The sequence below is a fragment of the Monopterus albus genome, unplaced genomic scaffold, assembly GCF_001952655.1.
Source record: "Monopterus albus unplaced genomic scaffold, M_albus_1.0 scaffold70.1, whole genome shotgun sequence".
Lineage (NCBI taxonomy): Eukaryota > Metazoa > Chordata > Actinopteri > Synbranchiformes > Synbranchidae > Monopterus > Monopterus albus.
Genome location: NW_018127950.1, coordinates 2,150,411 through 2,172,260, shown reverse-complemented (window position 1 = coordinate 2,172,260; position 21,850 = coordinate 2,150,411). Strand labels below are relative to the sequence as shown.

The 21,850-nt window shown below is 38.8% G+C and overlaps 3 protein-coding genes and 3 non-coding genes across 7 annotated transcripts in view; 5 read left to right on the top strand and 1 right to left on the bottom strand.

Annotated features, from left to right (window-relative positions):
* Window positions 1–3,066, top strand: part of arl5c (ADP-ribosylation factor-like 5C) — a 5,944-nt gene extending 2,878 nt beyond the window's left edge. Inside the window, exons 2-6 of the mRNA XM_020605450.1 lie at window positions 197–257; window positions 377–524; window positions 943–1,026; window positions 1,621–1,772; window positions 1,946–3,066. Of these exons, the coding sequence (XP_020461106.1) occupies window positions 197–257; window positions 377–524; window positions 943–1,026; window positions 1,621–1,772; window positions 1,946–1,994 (494 nt within the window). The 3' untranslated portion in view covers window positions 1,995–3,066. The remainder of the gene's footprint in view (window positions 1–196; window positions 258–376; window positions 525–942; window positions 1,027–1,620; window positions 1,773–1,945) is intronic.
* A 419-nt stretch (window positions 3,067–3,485) lies between these two features.
* trnac-gca (transfer RNA cysteine (anticodon GCA)) lies at window positions 3,486–3,557 on the bottom strand. Its single transcript has one exon. It is a non-coding gene; the product is annotated as a tRNA-Cys (tRNA).
* A 1,278-nt stretch (window positions 3,558–4,835) lies between these two features.
* LOC109963146 (plexin domain-containing protein 1-like) lies at window positions 4,836–15,468 on the top strand. 2 transcript variants are annotated; one of them, XM_020605453.1, is made up of 14 exons: window positions 4,836–4,947; window positions 11,071–11,237; window positions 11,501–11,644; window positions 12,923–12,992; window positions 13,111–13,233; window positions 13,319–13,437; window positions 13,551–13,650; window positions 13,766–13,861; window positions 13,960–14,041; window positions 14,122–14,182; window positions 14,254–14,374; window positions 14,526–14,561; window positions 14,640–14,797; window positions 14,885–15,468. In XM_020605453.1, the coding sequence occupies exons 1-14, from the start codon at window positions 4,869–4,871 to the stop codon at window positions 14,993–14,995; spliced, it is 1,467 nt and encodes a 488-aa protein (XP_020461109.1). In that variant the 5' UTR covers window positions 4,836–4,868; the 3' UTR covers window positions 14,996–15,468. The 2 variants fall into 2 exon arrangements, with proteins under 2 accessions (XP_020461109.1, XP_020461110.1); XM_020605454.1 differs by lacking the exon at window positions 4,836–4,947 and adding an exon at window positions 8,581–9,539.
* On the top strand, window positions 11,695–11,766 carry trnac-gca (transfer RNA cysteine (anticodon GCA)). Its single transcript has one exon. It is a non-coding gene; the product is annotated as a tRNA-Cys (tRNA).
* On the top strand, window positions 12,025–12,097 carry trnac-gca (transfer RNA cysteine (anticodon GCA)). Its single transcript has one exon. It is a non-coding gene; the product is annotated as a tRNA-Cys (tRNA).
* Window positions 15,469–15,951: 483 nt separating the features above from the next.
* The window catches only part of lasp1 (LIM and SH3 protein 1), a 28,034-nt gene continuing 22,135 nt past the window's right edge, over window positions 15,952–21,850 (top strand). The window contains exon 1 of the mRNA XM_020605455.1: window positions 15,952–16,306. Coding sequence (XP_020461111.1) covers window positions 16,238–16,306 — 69 coding nt within the window. The 5' untranslated portion in view covers window positions 15,952–16,237. The remainder of the gene's footprint in view (window positions 16,307–21,850) is intronic.

The window sequence follows — 21,850 nt, the reverse complement described above, 5'->3', positions numbered from 1 at the left end:
CTCTGAGGATAAGAGATATTATCCTGCTCAGAATCTCTCAGTGCTGTCTCTGTCTTATCATCTGTCCATTTGTTGTAATGTTGAAACTGAAACAATTATACAACACAAGCTTAGATGGTGTTTAAATGAAAATGGCAACAACTTGGTTGCAACGCTGAGGATAAATTAAACTTTTTTTTTTTTTACTTTCCTACAGAGCACAAAGTCATCATTGTGGGTTTGAACAATGCAGGAAAGACGACCATTCTCTACCAATTGTAAGTGATATGGCTGCTTTCTGAGGCTACAACTGTGTCACAGCTGCTTGCTTGATACGTTTACTCCTAAGTCTATCTCATTTAGTATTGTTATCCTCCTCCCACACAAACACGTCCAGTCTAACGAAAGAAGCTGTCCACACAACACCAACTATCGGCAGCAACGTTGAGGAGATCATCGTGCGTAACAGTCACTTCATGGTTTGGGATATAGGAGGACAGGAGAGCCTTCGAGCCAGCTGGTACTCCTATTACTGCAACACAGAGGTATGAATCTGTACTCGGCTCCCCCATCCAACTGTTGACTTAGCTGCTTTTGTTTTTGGCCTTGTATTCTCCAAAACACTAGCAGCTCTTACTTTCCCAACTTTGCACATATTTAAAAGTCAGCATATAAATAATGGTTGATATGAGTAGTTGAGAAATTTGATATTCAAGAGTGAAGGCAAAAACTTGATAGGCTAGTGCTGACTGAGCTATTGCACATTAACCTACTGTACAAAGGTCTCTTATTGTAAATCCTTTGCATCTTGAATTGATAAAGCATGTTATTTAGCATTGCCACATCATTATTTACAGCATATGTCTCTGGACTAGTCACTGCACAGTCGCTCCTACAATGTGAAATACCTGTTAATTAATTGTGTGCTAATAATTGGTTTTTAATATGTTGTCACTCTTTCAGATTGTCATCCTGGTTGTGGATAGCACTGACCGTGAAAGACTGACTCTAACCAAAGAAGAGCTGCACCGAATGCTGGCACATGAGGTACAAATCCCAAATGTTGTAGATTTGCAGTGAGATTGTGTGTGTAGTGTTGAGAGGTGTGTTCTAGTTTAAAAGTTATTATATAGGCTACTGTATAATGGAGTTGGAAGCAGATATAAGAAGCTCCTAATGAAAATATAAAATATTTGTTGTAATTATATAAAAATATATTATAGTACTATATCACTGTAGAATTATATAAGAAATGATATTACTTCATCACTTTTGACATGACTACACTAGGAATAGTTTTATAAACTAAATAGAGAGTTAACCAGTTCAGTGTAAATGCTGAGTGTGACGTAAAGCTCTGTTATTCAGTTAAACCTGTTCCTGCTATTTATGTTTCAACATCTCACTCCCACTTTCCGAGTGTCTAATTGTGTCATAACTTATTAACCCATGACACAATGTACTGAGGAAGTTTCAGCCTAGACTGCATGAGTCAGTGCATTGGTTCTGAAAATATTCCGCTGACGTTGCTATTTTCTGTTCACTTTAGGAGATTCCAGTGGAAAATGTTTCAGCTCTGTAAATACAAAGTGATACAGGAAGCAGCACTGAAAACCCATCTTCTCTTTTATTTTTACATAGGACTTGCAGAATGCTTCCGTTCTTATTCTGGCCAACAAACAAGATGTGAAGGGCTCCATGACGGCAGTAGAGATCTCTCAGTTCCTCACTCTCGACTCCATCACAACACATACGTGGCATGTCCAAGCTTGCTGCGCCCTGACAGGAGAAGGGTGAGTCTGAAACACATCACACTTTATTTTTCTGCCACCCTTTATTGTGGGTGAGTCGCTCCTTAAAATGACTAAGAGCACAGCCAAGAGAAAAAGGCAAAGACACTTTCGCTAACATCAGCGTCTGCACTTTATTGTATGTCTTCTCACCACTTTGTTCTCTATTCCTACAGTCTGCCTGCTAGTCTGGATTGGATGAAGTCGCAGGTTGTTGCAAACTAAAACTCTGTCCAGGAGATGAAGCATCCTCAAACTGAGCCAACCTCAAAAACTGCACAGGCCACAGTGTCTGGATTATTTTCTTGTTTTGGGAAAAATCCTATACAGTACTATATGTCTTACCTGCAAAGAGGTGCACTGTGTATACAGTAGCTGAGCCTCAGGGGCAGACATGCAACTGAAGAACCCAGATGCTCCCAGGGCTGGAGACGTGCACCGAGATACACTCATATCAAGACAGCAGACTTCTGGGTGTTGATTTTTGTACGCTTCAAGAACCACTCAGTCTTCTTATAACAAGTTTTTCTCAGTGCACATTTAGGAATTGTTTTATTTGTATTTACTGTAAATTTCTCACATGACACTTGCTGAGTTGCACTATTTTTACACACTATATCGTCCCTGACCGGTAATATCACATTCTACTTTGGTTTAATTAGAGGTCTTTCATTTCATTAAGGTTAAATAAGTGACAACAACATCTTACCTAATTTTACTGTATTCATCTATTACTAGAACTAAACAGTGAACCAACAATGTTACCCGCTTAATTTTGAGCAATGAGATAAGAGAAAACATGAGGCAGGTGGGTCACAGATGATAATTAGTAAGACTAAAGCACATATTTAAAGTGTTTTTTTCTTAAATTACAGTTTCAGTGGGCTAATCTGATGCACTTGAATTTTATAGAAACCTTTGCATGAGACAATCATGATCTCATTTTGACCTTTGATTCTTGTCAGTGAACTCCTTCCACGTTTAGTACTCTACAAGTTTCACAACAGCTTTTCATTTGCAAATTAGATGCTAGCATTAAACCTCTATGGAAACTATAAGCACATACTGTAGCTCCTGTGGCCTCTTCTCAGATACTCTGCAATATTGGGATAAAGGTCTGCACTTATTTATGCTGTTATGTTTTTTTTGCCAGTGAACAACAGGACTTTGTTATCCTTTAGTAATTTATTTTGTAAAACTTGACCACTGTACAATTGATATGTATATTACAACAATTTCCTGAACAGGAAAATAAGATATCTGCCAATGATTATGAGTCATATTTAAAATGTATATATTTTCTGTACTGTAATTTTTTAAAATATATATTGTTACTGCAAAATGTGCTTTGAGTGTGTTGTTTGTCTTGCAGCTGTAGGCTAATATTCTTTTAGGAAAGGGTATACAGCATAATCCTGGAGGTTTATACCTGTAGTAACAGTAATGATAAAAATGTGTTAGTACACTCACCCACAGCATCTAGTTTTGGAAGCCCTACAGAACAAATCATGGCTTTTTATTCTACAAATAGGCTACTGTAGCATATGCCTTCTGACTGATTAAACCTAAATCCATGATGAAGTCTTGTCTTTTCTGAAGGTAAAAAAATCAGCATATATAGAAGGAATTATTGCAATATTATATAGTTCTGAAATGTCTGCCACCTTAGAAGACTAATTTTGTAAATGCAAGGGCAAGAAAGAACAAAGTTAACTGAGAGGGAATCCGGATTTGAACCGGAGACCTCTTGATCTGCAGTCAAATGCTCTACCACTGAGATATACCCCTGATACATTACAGGTTCGATAGTTTCTTGGTTATTTCCTTTTTTGTAGTTTTTATTTAATGCTAACGTGTGCACAAACCTATAGCCTATGGCTCCCTTTCACGGCAGACATTCTGGGTTATAGTATTTTTAAAGACTATCTTGATATTACATCCATTTATACACATAAGTCATATCTCAAAGTGTGCAGACTATTTTCTAACCAATCTGCGTCCCTCTATGCATCTGTCTTCATGTCTGATTGCTGTAGATGGCCTTTACTCGAATTCACCTCATCAGAGTACTTCATGAAAAAAATACTAACATGATGCACAGAAAGTGTAATAATTTCCAGAAGATAAGAGAACTGTGAAAGTTGTGAAAATGATAGTTATTCCAACTTCTGTGTAGCGCTTGTTAAAGTCAGCATGACCCATGGGTAAAAGCCCAGCACTTCCTGATGTGACATTTATGCAGTGTTTATGGTCTGAATTGTGGGACAGGGTACTGATCATCTTTCCCGCTGTGAATCCAAAACCCCCAGTTGCCATTTTCTCTGCCAAGAACTCTGTGTTTGCTCTAAAAGCAGATAGAAATGATGAAAGTGGTGGCTAAGAGACAGTCAGCCAAACAGTGCTTGTAAACCTTGCTTTCTGTCAGTTTTATGTGCCATAAAAAACACAGCTTTTTTACACAACTGCTGGAAATTAAACTGCAACAAAGAGCCTTTTTCCGTTTCATGTTGGCCACAAATGGATCTTGTTAAAGAAAAATAGACATTATGTTTTGCTGAGTTCTAAACACACTTGACATGGAATGTGTAATATCAGAACTAGCACTGATCTTAGGCCTGGCACTGTTAGCATCATGATCTCCATGTCACATTTCTAACTGTGTTCACAGCTGGTTTAGACAGGAGGAGGCGCCATAATGCTGCTACCCAGTGAAATTCCAGCAAATGTATACTTTTATCACTCACAGTAATGCTGCTGGGATCCAAACAAGAGGAATAAAGTGTGTAATTTTAGAAAGTAAAAAGAGGACAACATGATGTCCAGGTGTTTAAAGTGTATAGAAGATGGTGACTTCCTCCTCTGTGCTTAAAGCCTCATCAGCTGGTCATTGTGTCTTTACAATCACCATGACAATGGGCGAATAGCAATGAGAAAGAGAGAAAGGGTGTAGTTAGAAACAGGGTTGTGTGTGGAGAGAGTGTGATTTGGAGGGAGGAAGTGGGATTTGAGGAAAACTGTTTCTGCAAAGAGCAGAAGAGGAAGAAGAAGAGAAGAGCTGGGACAAAGTTGTTTTTCCTTTTTTGTCTATTGCTGCCCAACATGCGTTTCAGTTTGGTGATACTATTCCTCTGTCTTTACCAAACAGAGCTGGCTAAAGTTTGGGTTCAACAGCAAACAGGTGAGCTATGGATTTTCCTTCCCATCATCACTGCTTTAATCTCTCCAATATTTCTTCTGCACGCTGCCTCTTGTCTCATCTTTAAAGTCACACACAAATCAAACAGATGTAGTTTTTTTTACAGCTTTAACACTTTTTATCTTATGATCCATGATATTTAACATTTCAGAGCCTGTGGAAATAAATGTTGCATGCAAAAAGTTTATCAAATTGGTTGTTACAACCATCTGTCCATTTCCTCTGTCATTAAAGGAATAGCTAATACTCTTATTATCTATTTTTGTATTAATACTGTATGTGCTACTGTTGCCTTTTAAACTCACTGTAAACCACAGAACTGGAAAAGAAATCTTTATGGAGCAGCACATGGAGATGCCATGCCCTTTTCATTTCACACTCAAAAGTGAATGACCTAGTTTACAATAAAGTGCACAATGAAAATACTCTAATCCACAAGCATGTGACTGAGTCTAAACAACATCCCACAAACAGCCTTTTGAAAGTTTAAAATTAGATTTGTTTTCTCCTTGCCTCCCTGCTAAACTCTAGCAGGAAATTTTAGGAAGCTGTTGTGAAGTGGACGAATGCAGAGTGAAATGCAGGCGGTGTATTTAATATAGTTCTAATTTTGATGAAGTTGACTAACAAACACATCTGCACACCTCCCCGTTTTTCCCATCAGCGATTTATGACATAAAACATCTGTGATTATTGAGATACTATGTAAAGTGGAGAATTAGTCATTGTTTTTCCATACATTTACTTTTCAGATTGTTCTTCAGCTAATATGGGTTGTTACTTCATTATGACAGGATTAAAAAAGTAAAATCATCTGGTACCCCCACTGGGTTCTCCATAAGGGAATGTCTTGCGGATGAAAGAGCATCACAAAAGGAGATGTGCTTGCGACATTGTATGTATTTAGCATATCTTCCTTTCCTTTATCTAATTTGTTTTATGTGCCTTGAGACATTAGTGTTCTGTTTTTCAAAATGATTTTGGTCCCTACAGAGTCTTTTGTACACCATCAAAACCAGACTGTGGAAACACTGAACCCCGAGCTAAAAATTAATTGTGTACCCAGCAATGACCTGAGTTTTTGGCCTCTTGTCTCTTGTCTTGCTGAGACGTTTGCTTAACAAATAGCTTGAAGCTGATCCAGACATGTTGGAGCTATAAGCATAAACTGGAATAATGACAAACAAAGTACAAAAGATTACTTTGTATGAGATAGGATGTTATTGTCTGCGGATCCCTAATTGAATCTTACCTTATAAAAGTCATTTGACTTGTGATAGCAAAACATGGCTGTGTTGTAGGAAATTAAAATGACAAGAACAAAAACAGCTATCTGCCAACTGATGATCAAATTATTCTTTGAATTATGGTTGAATTTGGAACAGCATGTGTATGGGAAATGTTTTTGGCCAGTACTCTGTCTCCATCATTCATTTCTCTTATCAAACAATCAAAAGCAGAAATGATGTTTTTACATATTCTATGCAGAGACTTGGTTTCACCTTTACAGCAGAAACATGAGATCATCAGTGCACTCATATTTTCTTATCAAAGCTTGACTAAAATTGGAACGTCTCGTCTTTGTAGTGTTATTGTGAAATGTAACTTTGCTGCACCCTGATACATTTGTTATTTTTAAGATTCCACTGTGCTATTTATTAAAGGAAGTTCCAGCAAAAGCATTAAGACCATGGTAAGTGTTACTGTAACCGAGGTTGGAGAGTTCAGATAAATATGCTCATTTATTTTGACAAATATAAAGAACTCCAAGACAAAATAGGCTTAATTATCCGCATGAAATTTAGCTGGAATAACACCAGTGAATTACACATCTGTAATACAACTGCACTCATGGGGCAGTGTGTGTGATGTTGAGGAATCCATGCCAACTCATCCAGCCTCTGTTCAGGAAGGGTGTGTCCTCTCAGACCGCTCTGAACTGACCACTCACAGAAAAAGGCAGCTAAATGTTAGGGTTTGGTAGCTCCTAAAAAATTCTGTCCCAAAACATCTGTCCTGTCATTTTCTATCTTTAAAAAAAAGGTTCCTGTTTTACCTTATTGGGGTTTATTGTTGTCATCCTTTGTCTCAGTGCTGCTCTCATTGCCCTGTAACACCTTAAAACAAACCGGCTGAATCTGATACAGACCTAAATTGTGTTCTAGACCAGGGGTGGTTTTGAAATTTTTTTCACTTTCTGACTCACAAATATCAATCATATGGTGCAATAGAGAGAGCGAGAGAGACAGAAAGATAGATAGGCACTGAGTACTTGCTTGGGTATTCTGTTGCCATCCTCCCTTATTATTTTCCATGTACATGTAAATCAAGGTAGACAGATATTATGAATATGGAGTAGAAGTACTTCTGTTTCTGTTTTTATGTAATTGCAATATTACTATTGACTCTAACGCATTAGTGTGTATTTCAGAGTCATTTGAAACATTAAAAATATTGAGCCCTTATAATAAGGATATCTCCGTTGTTCATGTTTGTGGAAATCAACTGAGTTTAAATATTACCAAGAAAGTCACACTAGTAAAGTTTTGACTCCTTTATTAAATATCCAGCTGTGCAGAGGTCAGAGTATGTACAATCTATTGAATAATTCATGAGAGTGAGCTTTTGGCAGTTTGTCCAGGAGAGCTGATTCAATATGGCCCCCATCTCACTGTTTTGGTTATCTGCCAGCGTTTTGGCTGGCTGGGGGAACAATGACCTGAGCAGATATTATAAGCCACATTTTCATATTCAGTATCTGCACTCCTCCCAGCGTCTAAACCATGTTTATCTGCTGCACTGTATGCCTCAACAACTCTGTGCACATTATACTCTTACCTCATAAAGATGCCGTGACTGGGTGGACCCTGTGCTCAACAATCACACATATGGGCTGCCATGAATGTACACACTTATGAACAAATACAATAAGTTCCTTATAAGGTCAAGACTTTTGGGTTGTCACTTCAGAAACTACTTAAAATACTCTCTGCCGTCTTATGGCTACGGAAGAACGCTGGGGGTTTGGCACAAGACAAGGCTGAGGGACCAACAGGCCTGCATTTCCCTCCCACACTCAAGACAGAAATGTAAGCATCAAACCAGTGCCAGTCTTTCAATGACATAAGGGAACTGCACTGGGTGCTGGCACTCACAGGATCTCGTTAGAGGTTCACAAAAATGTGCACTCAATAATATTCTAAAGAGTGTTTCATTGTTGATAAACCTTTTTGGGGGTTTTTAGACAAATGTTTTCAAATAACTACTCTCCCTTTAACACCGAACATCTCCAAAACTACAGTGAGGAATGATTAAGTTCTAGTGTGTTAATTTTCTCATGCACTGTAAAAGAGAGGGAGTGGGAGCTATGTCTACATGCAAGGAATTTCTCTGCTGTTCTTAATTAGGCTAGAACATGTGTAAAATGGCTGATGTTAAAGTACTTTAAAATCACAATTCAGAAAAATTAAGCATATACTTGGAGTCTTGAGACCAGTACAGTTGACACCTCAAAATCCAGCTTTATTGTATGTTATTGAATAAGCAGCCACACACTGAGTCTGACATGTTTTACTACTTTGCATTAAATGTTAAGATGTACATCTTCCATCAGGAGCAGCCAGTCAAAAATATGTGCTAGCAAAATGTATTCTCAGCCATGCCACAAGCAAATTGATTCAAAATTAAGATAAATTCAAGGCATAGGCTAATCAAGATAAATCACAAAATAACTGCCCAACAAAGGAGCAAGGCTGAATTACCAACTGGGCACAAAAAGCCCCATATTCACTCCATATCAGTGGAGTCTACATGGTATTGGATTTTTTTTTTCTCCACTTCAAGTACTATATGGGTCCTCCAATTCAGAATTTACAATTCTTAAAAAACACATGAAAAACTAGCAAATGTCCACATTTGAGAAGCTGGTGACAGTGAATTTTGGGCAATTTGCTTAAAAATCCAATCAATCAAAACAGTTGCCACTTTATTATCTGTCAATCATCCAACTGATTAATCAACAAATACTGCATTTTCAACTCTAGAGTACTGGTTGGTTTCTGGGCACAAGGAAGAAAAAACATCTGTGTGCAATGCAAAGTCAATTAGAGTTGGAGCATACACGTTAATGTCAAAAAACATGCCACCAGCCAAATAACCCAGTTTTCAACCACATGTCAAATACAGATCTAAAATTGAACACGGGTTAAATAATGCCACTATTGCAGCACATCGGTATATGAACTCGTCCAGTTTTCTAGTTGGTCTGGTGGTTCCTTAAGCTTTGAAGACAGGCTAGTTAGCTTGCAGAGAGGCCGTGAGTACCGTTAGCTAGCATTAGCATGAAAAGAAGAGCGAGGAAACTAGTAGGTAATAGCGAAAATTCACAACTTCCGAGTCAAATGTTAACGGGTGTCTGAGCTTGGGCGCCCTAACCGGACCACTGGGGGATCCAGCAGAATCGTCCTGCTCAGTTTTAATCTATTCAGTTGTCGAGTATCTCAGGCATGAAAACACCGGAGCAACAGAGACAAACTCTTCGCAGCAGCCAGGCTGACTACGGCAGGTTATTCACGGTATTTCTGCCGAGAAACTGAACATGGCGGAGTGATTCTCTTGGCTTTTTTGGTTTCCCACTTTCCTTCAAAAACCTACTGTAGTTTGCTGAAAGCCAGAGGAAAACCAGAAAACACGAAGTACAGCAAGCTACCCGTATTTAGGGTTAGATAAAACACCCCGCAAAAAAGTCGCTTTGTTCCGGGGTTTATATAGAATGTCCGTGACGTCACAGCCACGTACCGTAGGAATTTGTCTCTGCTACATCAACTCTCAGAGTGTATGCACATGCAAGGGTCAAGTAAACAGTAAACCAACATAAGGCTGTCTAATATAACTAGTAAAATTATATCTAAAAAAATAAATTTTCTGCAATGCGTGATATGATACTACCTTGGCAACCTGGAACTAGATATAAGACAGGCTGCCAGAAATGTGGGAGTTATGTTTAGGTGGGGCCTGAATATCATTTTGAAATATCTATCAAATGAGATCACCTCATTTATTCATTACTTTTTAAAAAATAAATGTTTAAAGCAATAATTATACAATGCCATGCATATACTTCTGAGCACGGGAATAAACTTTCTTTGAAGTAGCTCTGGAAAATAGAGAAAATGTGGCTGGAAAGTTTTCAGCACAACAATACTGAAAACTACTAAAAACATGTTATTGTAATACTAGACACCCAGGGTGGGGGGTTGTTTTGTTGGAAGCCAAATATATTTCTGTATATTTCTAAATTTTGCTGAAATCCCAGTCTTTCTGAACATTTTATGAATTACATTTCCTTTTACACAAAACAATTCTGCAAGCTTGTTTAAAAATTGCTGAGGATATAAAAACATAACACAAATTAGCACATTTAGTAACTCCTACAACAAGGGACACAACACAAGTCCACATCCAAGTTTTGGTACTATAAATGTATACGTGCATTTTCCACACTCCAACAAAAATCAGTGTGACACTAACATAAACTACAAATATCCACAAGAGAGGGAACTTGATTGTGTCCTTGAATCATAGACTTTAATCTATATTTTGAATATGTGGCTGAAAGTCATCAATTCAAACTTTAAAACAAAGCCTTCTTGAGTTTGCTTATCTAACATGGGCTACACTGTTTGTAGGACTTGACAGTTCCTTTCAAGCACAGGCAAATGCTGTTTTTGTTGTTTCTGTCTTTATTCGACATTTTAGCTGCCAAGGTTAAGTCTGACAATTTCAAATGCAAATTGTAAATTCCTGTTAGGCTGACTAACTGAGCACTGAGTCACAACTGTAAACATCATTCTTAAGAGCCTGAGTAAGACTGGCCTCTGAAAGTATTCCCATAATTGTGAATTGCTGCTGCCAGGATAAAAGAAAGAACACTGGTGTGCTTTTGATGTATTATTTTTATTTTTGTTTTATTGAAATAAGAGTTTAGTAATCAGTGGATTCAGATTGTGAAAGTATCCGCTGACAGAGTAAAGATGCAAGTGTTTATATCATCGGGTCCCATAACAATTAAACATACTAAGCTGCTATGTATTATATTTTTGACAGATGATTCGTATCGTGTGATCCCACAGCAGCATGAAGAGTCAACTAGAGGTGATGGTCATCCTCATAAAGCCCAGAGGTTACCTTCAGGTCATGGTAGGATAAGCAGGGCGGTCCTGGGTGGAGGATTGTCCATTGACACTCTGGCAGCCAACATGACACATGTGGTGGTGAGTACTGCACCACAGTGTTTCTTATAACTGTAATGGTTTGTGACATTTATTATGTTTTTGGTTTTGACACATTCTATTTGTTTAAACTGGAGTTAAACATTGCCCTTTTTTGGAAAGTAAACTTTACTCTTTTCCACAGATGTATTACAGAATATGATTTAACCATGTTCACAGTTAACTCTCGATGCCTGTATGACACACTCTCTTTACACAGCCATGCCATTATAATCTCTGATCCACTATGTGTTTTTGTCTGGAAGGAGGATTCTGACAAGTACTACACATGGTGTAACTTTGGCCCTAAGGACCAGCGCACACATGAACTCTGGGTAGACATGAGTGATGTCCGACATGGCCAAGTTAGACTCCATGGCATTCTATCAAATTCATACAAACAAGCTGTGGTGAGTCTTATACATGTGCTTTCTGGCTTAAGTGTAAAATGACTGTCAGTGGGGCTATAGCTCAGTGGTAGAGCATTTGACTGCAGATCGACAGGTCCCCAGTTCAAATCTGGGTGGCCCCTTATTTTGAAAATGTTTGGTCCAAACATCTATTAAATGTAACCAAAGCTTTACTGACACTAAGCCATTAACCCTCTATCTTCATACACAACAGTACTTACACATTTTTAAATTATTTAACATATGAATGCATGCACTCTTTTGTTATTTGTAAGTTATCTACAAACATTTTTATTTATATTTACAATCAGTAGGGAAAAGCTGTCATGGAGGATTTAACTATATGTTATGATAAGACCAACAGCAGTGCTGTGGTATATGGGGGTGTAGCTCAGTGGTAGAGCATTTGACTGCAGATCAACAGGTTCCCCAGTTTGAATCTAGGTACCCCCTTGAGTGTATAGAATTTTAATTACCCTGCTTTACATAAGTCAATGTCCAAGGAGTCAGTGGAATTTCAAAATGAATGGTACTGACAGAATAATAATAATACTATTCAGGTTAACTCTGAATGTCATTTAGTAAACCAAGGAAATTTAAGGTGAGTGTAGAGAATTTTCTCTGATATGGCTCTAGGATAGTAAACACTCAAGTTAATATAGTGGAGATCAAATTGTAAACAGTAATGCTGAATTACCTGATTATTTCTTGTAAATCCCTCATGTGTATTTAGGCAATCTGAATCCAGTGGGAGAATGGCAAACTCCAACACTACCAATGAAAACTACTATAGAGAGCACTGAAGACAAAATGTAAATACATCGAATGGCTATAGCTGAAAAAAATGCAGATTATAAATAGTATCAAAAATGGGCTCTGGTTTAATAAAAATCTTAAGGATCACAACTTTAAAGTCTGAGCATACAGATGGTGGAGTTACTAAAAGAGCACATAGAGTTATATTGTCAGTGTAGTGTGTAAAAATTAACTTTGACTGAGAGAAATAAAACAATACATTTTCCTGATAACTAAGCAATTTGCATGTCTTACACTATATCTCAGTTCAGTGTAAATTCCTTCTTCTTTTTCCTCCTTCTCTCTTCTCCTTTTATAGCTGATTAGGATTCTTAGCACTGAGGGATAACAAGTCAAGTATAACATCAAAGCAAGACACTGCAATCTGTGTGCTGTTGATTAGTTAACTTAAAAATGACATAAATTTATGAAAATATCTCCTGCCCTCTCTCTCTGTTTGTTTCTACCTACTCTTTTTTGCAGAGGGTTGCCCTGTCATTTGACTTTCCTTTTTACGGCCATTACCTGAGGCAGATTACCATAGCAACAGGAGGTACTTGTTGATTTTCTGACAGATGTTCAAGTGACCTTTGCTGCAGATGACAGAACTGTTTTTGTAATGCAACCAATCATATTCAAACTTTACATCTTTTCCATCTGGCCATTTTCAGGGTTTATCTTCACAGGAGACATAACTCACCGGATGCTGACTGCAACGCAATACATCGCCCCACTAATGGCTAATTTTGACCCCAGCTACTCCAAAGAATCCACTGTGCAGTACCTGGATAATGGTATAATACCACCTGAGATTTGAGCATGCCTTCGTTTCTCAGATTGTCTGATTATTTGTATGACACCTGTTTGACCTGTCTTCAGGTGAGATGTTTGTGGTCCAGTGGGAGCGAGTCAGACTCTCTGGCAAAGAATCCAAAGGAGCTTTCACCTTCCAGGCTGCCCTATACAAAACAGGAACCATCACGTTCAGCTACCGAGAGGTGAGATGTTCCCCTTTATTTTGTGCCCTCAGTAGTCTTTCCAAACCTGTTCATATAGTTCTCTTTCTTATTACTGCATTCATTGGTGGGTCCTCCTTTTTTCTGTTTACCAGATACCACTGTCAATAGATGTGATCAGTTCGGCTGAGCATCCAGTGAAGGCTGGTTTGTCTGATGCCTTCATGGTCATGTCACCCTCTTCTCAATCACTGGGTCAGCAATGATGAACATACCTGTCTACTCAGATATACTGCCACCTGAAAAAACACATTGTCAGTCTTATTAATACCTTTAAGCATCCTATAAACCTGAGGCATCTCCGATACAGATTCCCAACAGCGGACGATTTATGAGTACCATCGTGTTGTGATAGATACTACAAAAATCACCAACTACTCTGCTGTTGAGTTCACTGCACTACCTAGTGAGTCATTCATGTCCCTACTAAATCAATGTCAAGTCATCAAAAAGATTGGATTGGTTCAGTTGTATGCATCAACACTCATTCAAAATTCTGTTCAGCCTGCCTGCAATATGCCAGCTGTGATCTCTGCCTCTCATCCAACCAAACCTCTGGTTGTAGCTGGTGTAATGTACTCCAGAGGTGAGTGAAGAAATCCACTGACTTTGATGGTAACAGAGTGCAGTTTTAACCCCTACTGATTTAAATCTGGTGTGTTTTAGGTGCTCAGATGGAATGGATAGACACAGACAGGAATGGCTGGACTATGCTTGTTCAGAAGAGGTATGGCTGAATCATTACTAGTTCTTTGCCATTTTTGAGCCTTATGTATCTATTATCTTGTATATGGACAGAGCAAACATGCAAACTGTGAGGATTACTCCAGGGGTGACAGCTCCACTAGTTCTTCTATCACACCAGAGATCGACAATGTGACCTCTTTGACACCGCTACAAAAGAGCTGCAAAAATAACGGTGAGGTTGAGTAATTTTTTGTGTCAGTAAAGTATAATCTATGCAGCATTTCAAAATATTTCACCATAAAGGTACATTTTGGTGCTCAAAAAAGAGGGTTGTAAATTCCTTGTAACTAACATTACAGTCACGCCTTTTTATCTTCTTTCAGACGACACCATACATCACATATTTAACAACGCCAATGGTGAGTTAATACTTGAAGGATTCTTTATGGTTTTTGCTACATAAAGGGAGTTTAATCACGCGTCTTCATCTTCAACAGATGTGAAGACAGATTCTTCAACCAAGAGTGAAGGGCTGGTTAACACAGGAGTGATAGCTGGTATAGCAGCTGCTCTTTTGTTACTCCTGGCTCTCGTACTTGTAGCTCTTTACATCAACTACCATCCTACCACTGCATCACCACTTTACATCATCCAGGTAGGCACTATAGTAAATACACTGTACAACTCCAACAAGCTGTTGTTCACTTAAGGCATATTTGGCTCTGTGTTTCATTTTTTTCAGCGACGCAAGAGCTACTGGCCTTCCTTTAAGTTTCAGAAGCAACAACCTGGTTACAAAGAAGTGGAAGGTGAAGGACATGAGAAGGATAACATTGCTGAAGCAGGGCCATGAATGCATGAATGGGAACTTGTATTTTAAAAAACTCATTTGCATTGAAGTGATTTCCACAAACATTCTAACATATACACTACATTTGTCTAGACCTTTAGATTCCAAAGCTTTTACATTAAGTTTAAGATTGTTTCAAGCTATTTGTTGACTGTATAGCAAAATTATTATACTGATGCACAATAGGGTGCTTCTAAGCCATATAGAATGCTAGGCTATATGCAATATTGAATGATTTTATTTTAAATGTATAGGCCTAGTGGTGCTAGAATAAATTGTATTACATCCTTGCAAAAAAACAACTTGATCTATTTTGACTGCAGTAAACTGTAAAATGCATGCCACAAGCTTGACAACCTTAGAAAACTACATAAGCTCTGCTGTAACTTTCAGATACTTTTGATGGTGAAGTTCCACCTTTTGTTTTGCAAGAGCACATATTGATCTTGCTTGTAATGCTTTTTCTGTGTGTTTTATGTCGGGTTTAACATTATTTTATGCTGTACATAAAATAAATTTTAAAAAAAATGTTGCAGCCACAGAAGTCCCAACAGAAAATCCTGTGCATATGAGGATACAATTCAACCGTTTTGTCAGCAGGTGTCATCCTAACCAAATGTATCAAATATACATCAAGTAGGACACACACTGAACGTGGCAGATGTGTAAAAATGTCATTTGAGATCACTGCATGTAAAGCCCCCCCCCCCAAACCCTTGCAATAAAGACGATCGCATGAGTTTGCTATACAAGCACCGTTGAGACAAGGACGAGTAGATATGTTGCACATGCAGAAGGTTCGACCAGGATGTTACACAAATGAACCCGTTTCTTCATTTACAGGCAAACAGGCACTAGTCTGTTGTTGGCGTAAACATGCAGCTCATTCTGTACATATGCAATACTTCCTCCTCTGAAATGAAAAGCAAATATTTTTTCCAAAATTAAAGAACCTTCTACACTCCCGCTTCCTCCGTGCACGAACACGCGCAGCCGAGGGAGGGATAGAGGGGCAGCGGGAACGCGCCTTCCGTGTCTGGTTAGTGGACTGACAGCCAGCTGTGCGGCTACAACGACAACAACCTCCTGGATTTTTTTTACATACAACTAGATTAGTGTTAGTCTGTTACTGATCATAATCTTACACTATAGCTAGTTTTTGACGCGAATACACGGCAGCACACAGCTACAACCAGTATCATCGGCGTTTTCTGTGCTAACTAGCTAGAAGAGCATTCCTCCAATATGAATCCCGTGTGCAGCAGATGCAATCAGATCGTTTACCCCACGGAAAAAGTGAACTGTCTGGACAAGGTAAGAACGTGAGAAAACCGTTCTTCCTTTCTGTTCCTAGTGCTTTAAATAGCCTTAATACCCCCTCCTCCTTTTGTAGCCCAACTGTGCTTGTATCTGTTCTCTTAAAAATGCACCTTTCACATTTTATTGTGAATGAATTGAACAGCTCAACAGAGGACAGGTATGTCGCTAGCTAGGCAATCTAACAGTTAGCTAGCTAACGTCTGGAAGGTGGCGACACAACCGGACCAGAAAGGAAATTATAACGTTACCTCGTACATAATGGTATACATTTAGAAACCAGAATTAGTATTTTTCGCCAAGATAATGGCTTAAGGCAAGTGTATTGATTTAAGTTACCCTAAGCTAATGCTTCCTAAAGACTGGCCTGGGCCTGGCTGGCACCGCTGCTTTGAAGAAAACGGATTAATCGTGTTAGCTAAAGTCTAGCCTTTCCCGAAAAACGTATTATGTGACGCAAATAATAAACGGAACAGCAATTCTAAGTTCCTTTAGAGAACAATGTAGTCATGCAACCAAATTTTTGTCTATGCCAGAGCAGCGTGGACCGAGGTGGACATGTCTGTGTCCAATTCACTGACTGTGTGTCAAGTCAAGCATGATTAGTTTTCAGTCAAAAGCAGTAGCCTAATCTCGGCTACGGTGGTAATCTCATCAGTTTTACCCATAGTGAATTACTCGAGGTCACAGATTCACATGGGAGCACAATTTGAGTTAATTAAGATGGTCAGTATTAGCTGAATATTGAATTGAAATTTTAATGCTGCAATAACCAGACTGTAGCTTCGCAACAAAATGAAGGACACGTATAACTCGGCACTAAACTTACTAGGTGGGTGGGGTCTGCTTTGCTTGGCATACAGATAGCTTTAGATAGATTTATATGTTTTGTAGATACTTTGTCTAATGGACATATGAATGGCTATTGAAAATCAGTCCCTGTCGGGATATGCTTACCTGGGGTTAACAAACGAGAAAGGTGGTGATAGAGCACACAAAGCACATTATCCAAAGTATCATCAGCTCTTGATGGGGTGCATTATTACACATCCATGCAGTGTTCTTGAATGCACCATGACTAATGTTTTCCCAGAGTGCTGGAAATGATTTGCCTTAGAACCCCTCTTCACGCACAAGCAGGCCTAATAATACTAGTCATGTTAGAAGACTGGTATTGATGAGAACCAATTTGCCACAAGTACAGTCTGAATGTGCACTCTGAAATCTGACCTGAAGTAGCATGAATTCCGGCAGACACACACTCGCATAAAACGTGCTCTGTCAAAGGCCTGTTGTGCAGTCTCCTCACTCTGAACCGAGTACAGCACAGTATGGCCTGCTGTCTGTCTTTGCTGCCATTTCACATCAGTGCTCACTCCCTTCAGACACACCAAAACAACCTCCCGTTTTCCTTTTCTGTGACACACACACACTGCCATTCATGTTTGTTTAAAGCATCCACGTCCATGTTGGCTTAGAATTTTTCTGTGTGCTATGCTAGCTCAGGTGAAGGCAGGAAAATCGAGGGTTCTGCCTCTCCTGCAGTGGTGTTCTCAGGCACCCATGTATACCTTTACCTGACAGTCTACTTCAGTTGTATGCCTCTGACCCACAGAAGCTTGTTTGTTAGCTGCACTCCAGTATAGCAGGGCTGGGCCCAGCAGTTGGAGCAGGCAGTTGAGCACATGTAAAGACAGGAAGTGATATTTGGTTCAGGCTCTTGCTGGTGGCGGTTTTAATCTTCTTATGTAGCTTCCCTTCCTCACTTGAAATACCCATTGACAGTAAAGAGTTCAGAGCTATACATTCTGGCTCAAGTATCAGGCCCATATCTATCACCGTAGCTTGAGCTGAGGACAGCTGTTGAGCTGAAACCAGTAAGAATTGTAACAAGGATGAAGTATTTTTGTTTACCAGTGTCTATATACTTGTTATATCTTACTTGGAAAAAACATTTGGATTAATGTGTAATGTCTGGAGGAGTGAAATGATTTGTCATCTTAACAACCTTTCAAGATAAATTGAATGATCTGTGTAAAGTGGTTAGGCTTCTGTCAATGGAAAAACTTGGCTCTGCTGGAGTGTCTGTGTACTTCACTATCTACAGAGCCATTTTTACCTGCAAGTAAATAGACAATATCCTCTTCCCTTACATCACTTCATATGGTTTTTAAATATTTATTATGAACTAGTGTACAACCCCAAATCAGAAAAAGTTGGGACAGTATGTAAAATCAAAATTAACACTGAAAATAGTGATGCATAAATCATATTGTGTCCTCTATTACACTGAAAACAATACAGCAGCACATTATTTGATGTGAAAGCTCATTAATTTTGTTCTTGTTCAAAATAAACAGTCACTTTAATTCTGATGCTTCAACACGTTCCAAAAAAAGCCGGGACGGCTGCATTTCAGAGCTAATAATGAGGTAAAACAATGAAATGATTCCATTTGAAACAGGTGATGTCAAGGGGTGATTGCAGTCATGATTTGGTACAAACGTGACACCCAAAGGGCAAGGGCGCAAGTCTGAGCTGGATGACCGTGTTCTCAGATCTCTCTGACGAAACTGCATCAAGAATCATCACTCTTCTATAAGCAATATAACCAAATTGACTCAGGATTACTTTGGCACACTTGTGTCAGGCACTACAATACATAGTTACATTCATAAATGCAGCTTAAAACTGTACTGTCCCAAAAGGAAGCCCTATGTCAACAGTGTCCAGAAGCGCAGGAGACTGCTCTGGACATCTGCATCTGGGATGGACCATCACACAGTGGAAACATGTATTGTGCTCAGATGAGTCAGTATTTCAGGTCTTTTTTTGGAAGGAATGGACACTGTGTGCTCTGGGCCAAAGACACAAATGGTCTGGGATTGTTTCAGTGCCCTTGGCAAAGGTAATTTGCACTTCTGTGATGGCTCCATTAATGCTGAAAAGTGCATAGAGATTTTGGAGCAACATATGCTGCCTTCAAGATGACATCATTTCCAGGGACAAGACAATGCAAAGCTTCACACTGCCACATTACCAAGGCCTGGCTGTGGAGGAAAAGGGTGTGAGTGCTGGACTGGCCTGCCTGCAGCCCTGACCTGTCCCCAATAGAGAATGTGTGGCGCATTTAAAAACGTAAATTCCATCAGCGAAGACCCAGGACTGTTGCACACCTTAAGACTTGTTTGCAGGACGAATGGGACAAAATTACACCTGACACACTTAATCACTTGGTGTCCTCAGTCCCTAAATGTCTTTTAAGTGTTGTAAAAAGGAACGGCAACATCACACCGTGGTAAACGCTTTGCTGTCTTAACTTCTTTTGCAATGTGTTGCAGGCATCAGAATCAAAGTGAGAGTTTATTTTGAACAAAGAATAAAATTGATGAGGCATCACATCAAATACTGTGCTGCTGTATTGATTTCACTGTAGTACAGGACACAGATGATTTACAGATTATTTTTAGATTTAATTTTGATTTTACATATTGTCCCAACTTTTAGTGATTTGGGGTTGTACCTGGTTGTAACTTCAACTGCTTGTTAAGTGATTGCAGTATTATCAAATGTGTATAAATAAGGTGAGATCATTTTAACCAAAGTACAAACATTGGTGTTGCCTCTTGCAAATGTTGGCAATGTGAAAAGATTTTCATGAGGTTTTATTGTCACTTTTTTTTTAGGCAGGACCTATAGTTTCAGATATAGTTTCGTTCAACAAATGATCTCCTAGATGGCATCAAGTTTCATAGATGGGTCTCACCCTCAGAGGAAGTCAAAAGGAAGCCAGTTGGGAGGTTAATGCCTTCTTATCAGCTTGTCAGTGAAGGCTTTTGCAGACAGACAAGTAGTACCACTGTGTTTCAAGGATTCTGCTATCTTGCTTTTGTTCACCGGTGTTAACAGAATAATCAGTTGCAGGAATTTGAATGCACAGTCACAGATTTTTTTTATTAACTTTGAAATAGTTGTAGAAACTTAGTTGGGTGGGTACTAGCAAATAAAGTGACTGCACTTCTTTGTCACATGTTCTGTCACATCTGGCATTAGCAAAAGTGCATGTAGCAGTCAGATTCATAGACTGATGACCCCATGCACTGCTTTCACAGCTAGGACTGACTTGTGGTGGTTTTTTATTATTTAGCTAACAAAATCAGAATCGGCTTTATTGGCCAGGTATGTTGAACACACAAGGAATCTGACTCTGTTGCTGTGACTTTCAATGTGCATGTACAATGCTCTTCCATAATGCAACAAATAAACAAGATAACACTGAGAGAACAAGAAAAAAAGAATGTGTATTAGGAAAGTAAACAAAATAATTGCATAAAAAAAGGTTGCTGTGTATTTGTTGTCATTTTGGAGTTTAAATATGTGATCCCCAAGTGTACTGCTGCTTCTCAACATCAGGAAATCGCTGGAAAACGGGGTTAATGGTCAGAAGACTCGAGTATTCAAGTTGTACAGCTTTGTACTATCTTTAGTGTTCTGTTGAAACACCTATAAAACGTGTATAAACTTGCAGAGAAGTGATAATTTTAGCTTTGCCTGTGGTCTGTCATCCACTGCCAGCTTGTGTTAACCACAGCGTACTTGTTAAGCTAATAGCTAACTGTTATGAACAAGCTACATGGAAAGAGGACTGTGGCATTACTGTTGAGCGAGAGAAAAGAGATAGATGTGGCTGCATTGTGGTGAGCCCAGCATTTTTTTTTTTTTAGGTTAGGCAGGCAACATGTTTAACCTGAAGTAGCAGTTTTATTTGTGAAATAAAGATTGTGTAATAAGAAATTTCCTCTGAGATGTCAGTCACCATTAGGTAGAAGAAATACTTAATTTTTTGGTTGAATCATAGTTAAAGGTCAAGAAAACCCACTGTTAAAAGACAGGGTGTTTATGTTGTTTTTAATGTATGATATGTCCAAAGTCTTGTTAAATAATTGTGATCTCAACATTGACCAAAATAATAGTGATTATGATTTTTCCTATAATTGTACAACCCTGAAGCAACGGTTCTAATTAAACAAGCAGGATTTGTCTGCATTTACCATTTGATGATAAATCATTAATGCAGTTGTGCTGACCCGAGTTTTAGGGGAATTTTTCTACTGCACTCACTATATTCATGATTCATGTTGTCCAAATGCCACAAGAGGTGTGGAATCTGTCAAGCTACCACCAGTCACCTCACTTTGATGACTCGGTCACAACTGCACATCACAGTCACAACCATCTGAGGTGTTGTCTCTGCAGTGAGCAGGCAGGTACTTCTCCTTTGTGCATTTTTATCAGGAAAAGGAACTAGTGCACATGTTCTGTTTGCTGTCCAGATTTATTATAGCTTTATTTGTACCACCACAAAAATCTGGACTCAAACTGTTGCACTACCTTTAAATAAAATTCATTCAAAAGAAGGTAGTGAGACTGTTTTACTCACTTTAATTGTAATACAATTGCACATTTTGTAAAGTGAGTGTAAGGTGTTTTGATGTTTTACCTTGACTGTGCTTCTCCGTCGTTTTCTGCTTACCATGGTTG

Excerpts from the sequence above, each read along its gene's own strand:
- LOC109963146 (XM_020605453.1), top strand. The coding sequence starts at position 4,869 with ATGCGTTTCAGTTTGGTGATACTATTCCTCTGTCTTTACCAAACAGAG. Across the intron at positions 14,042-14,121 it reads TGGTGTAATGTACTCCAGAG|GTGCTCAGATGGAATGGATA; the intron begins GTGAGTGAAGAA and ends GGTGTGTTTTAG. Across the intron at positions 14,798-14,884 it reads CACCACTTTACATCATCCAG|CGACGCAAGAGCTACTGGCC; the intron begins GTAGGCACTATA and ends CATTTTTTTCAG.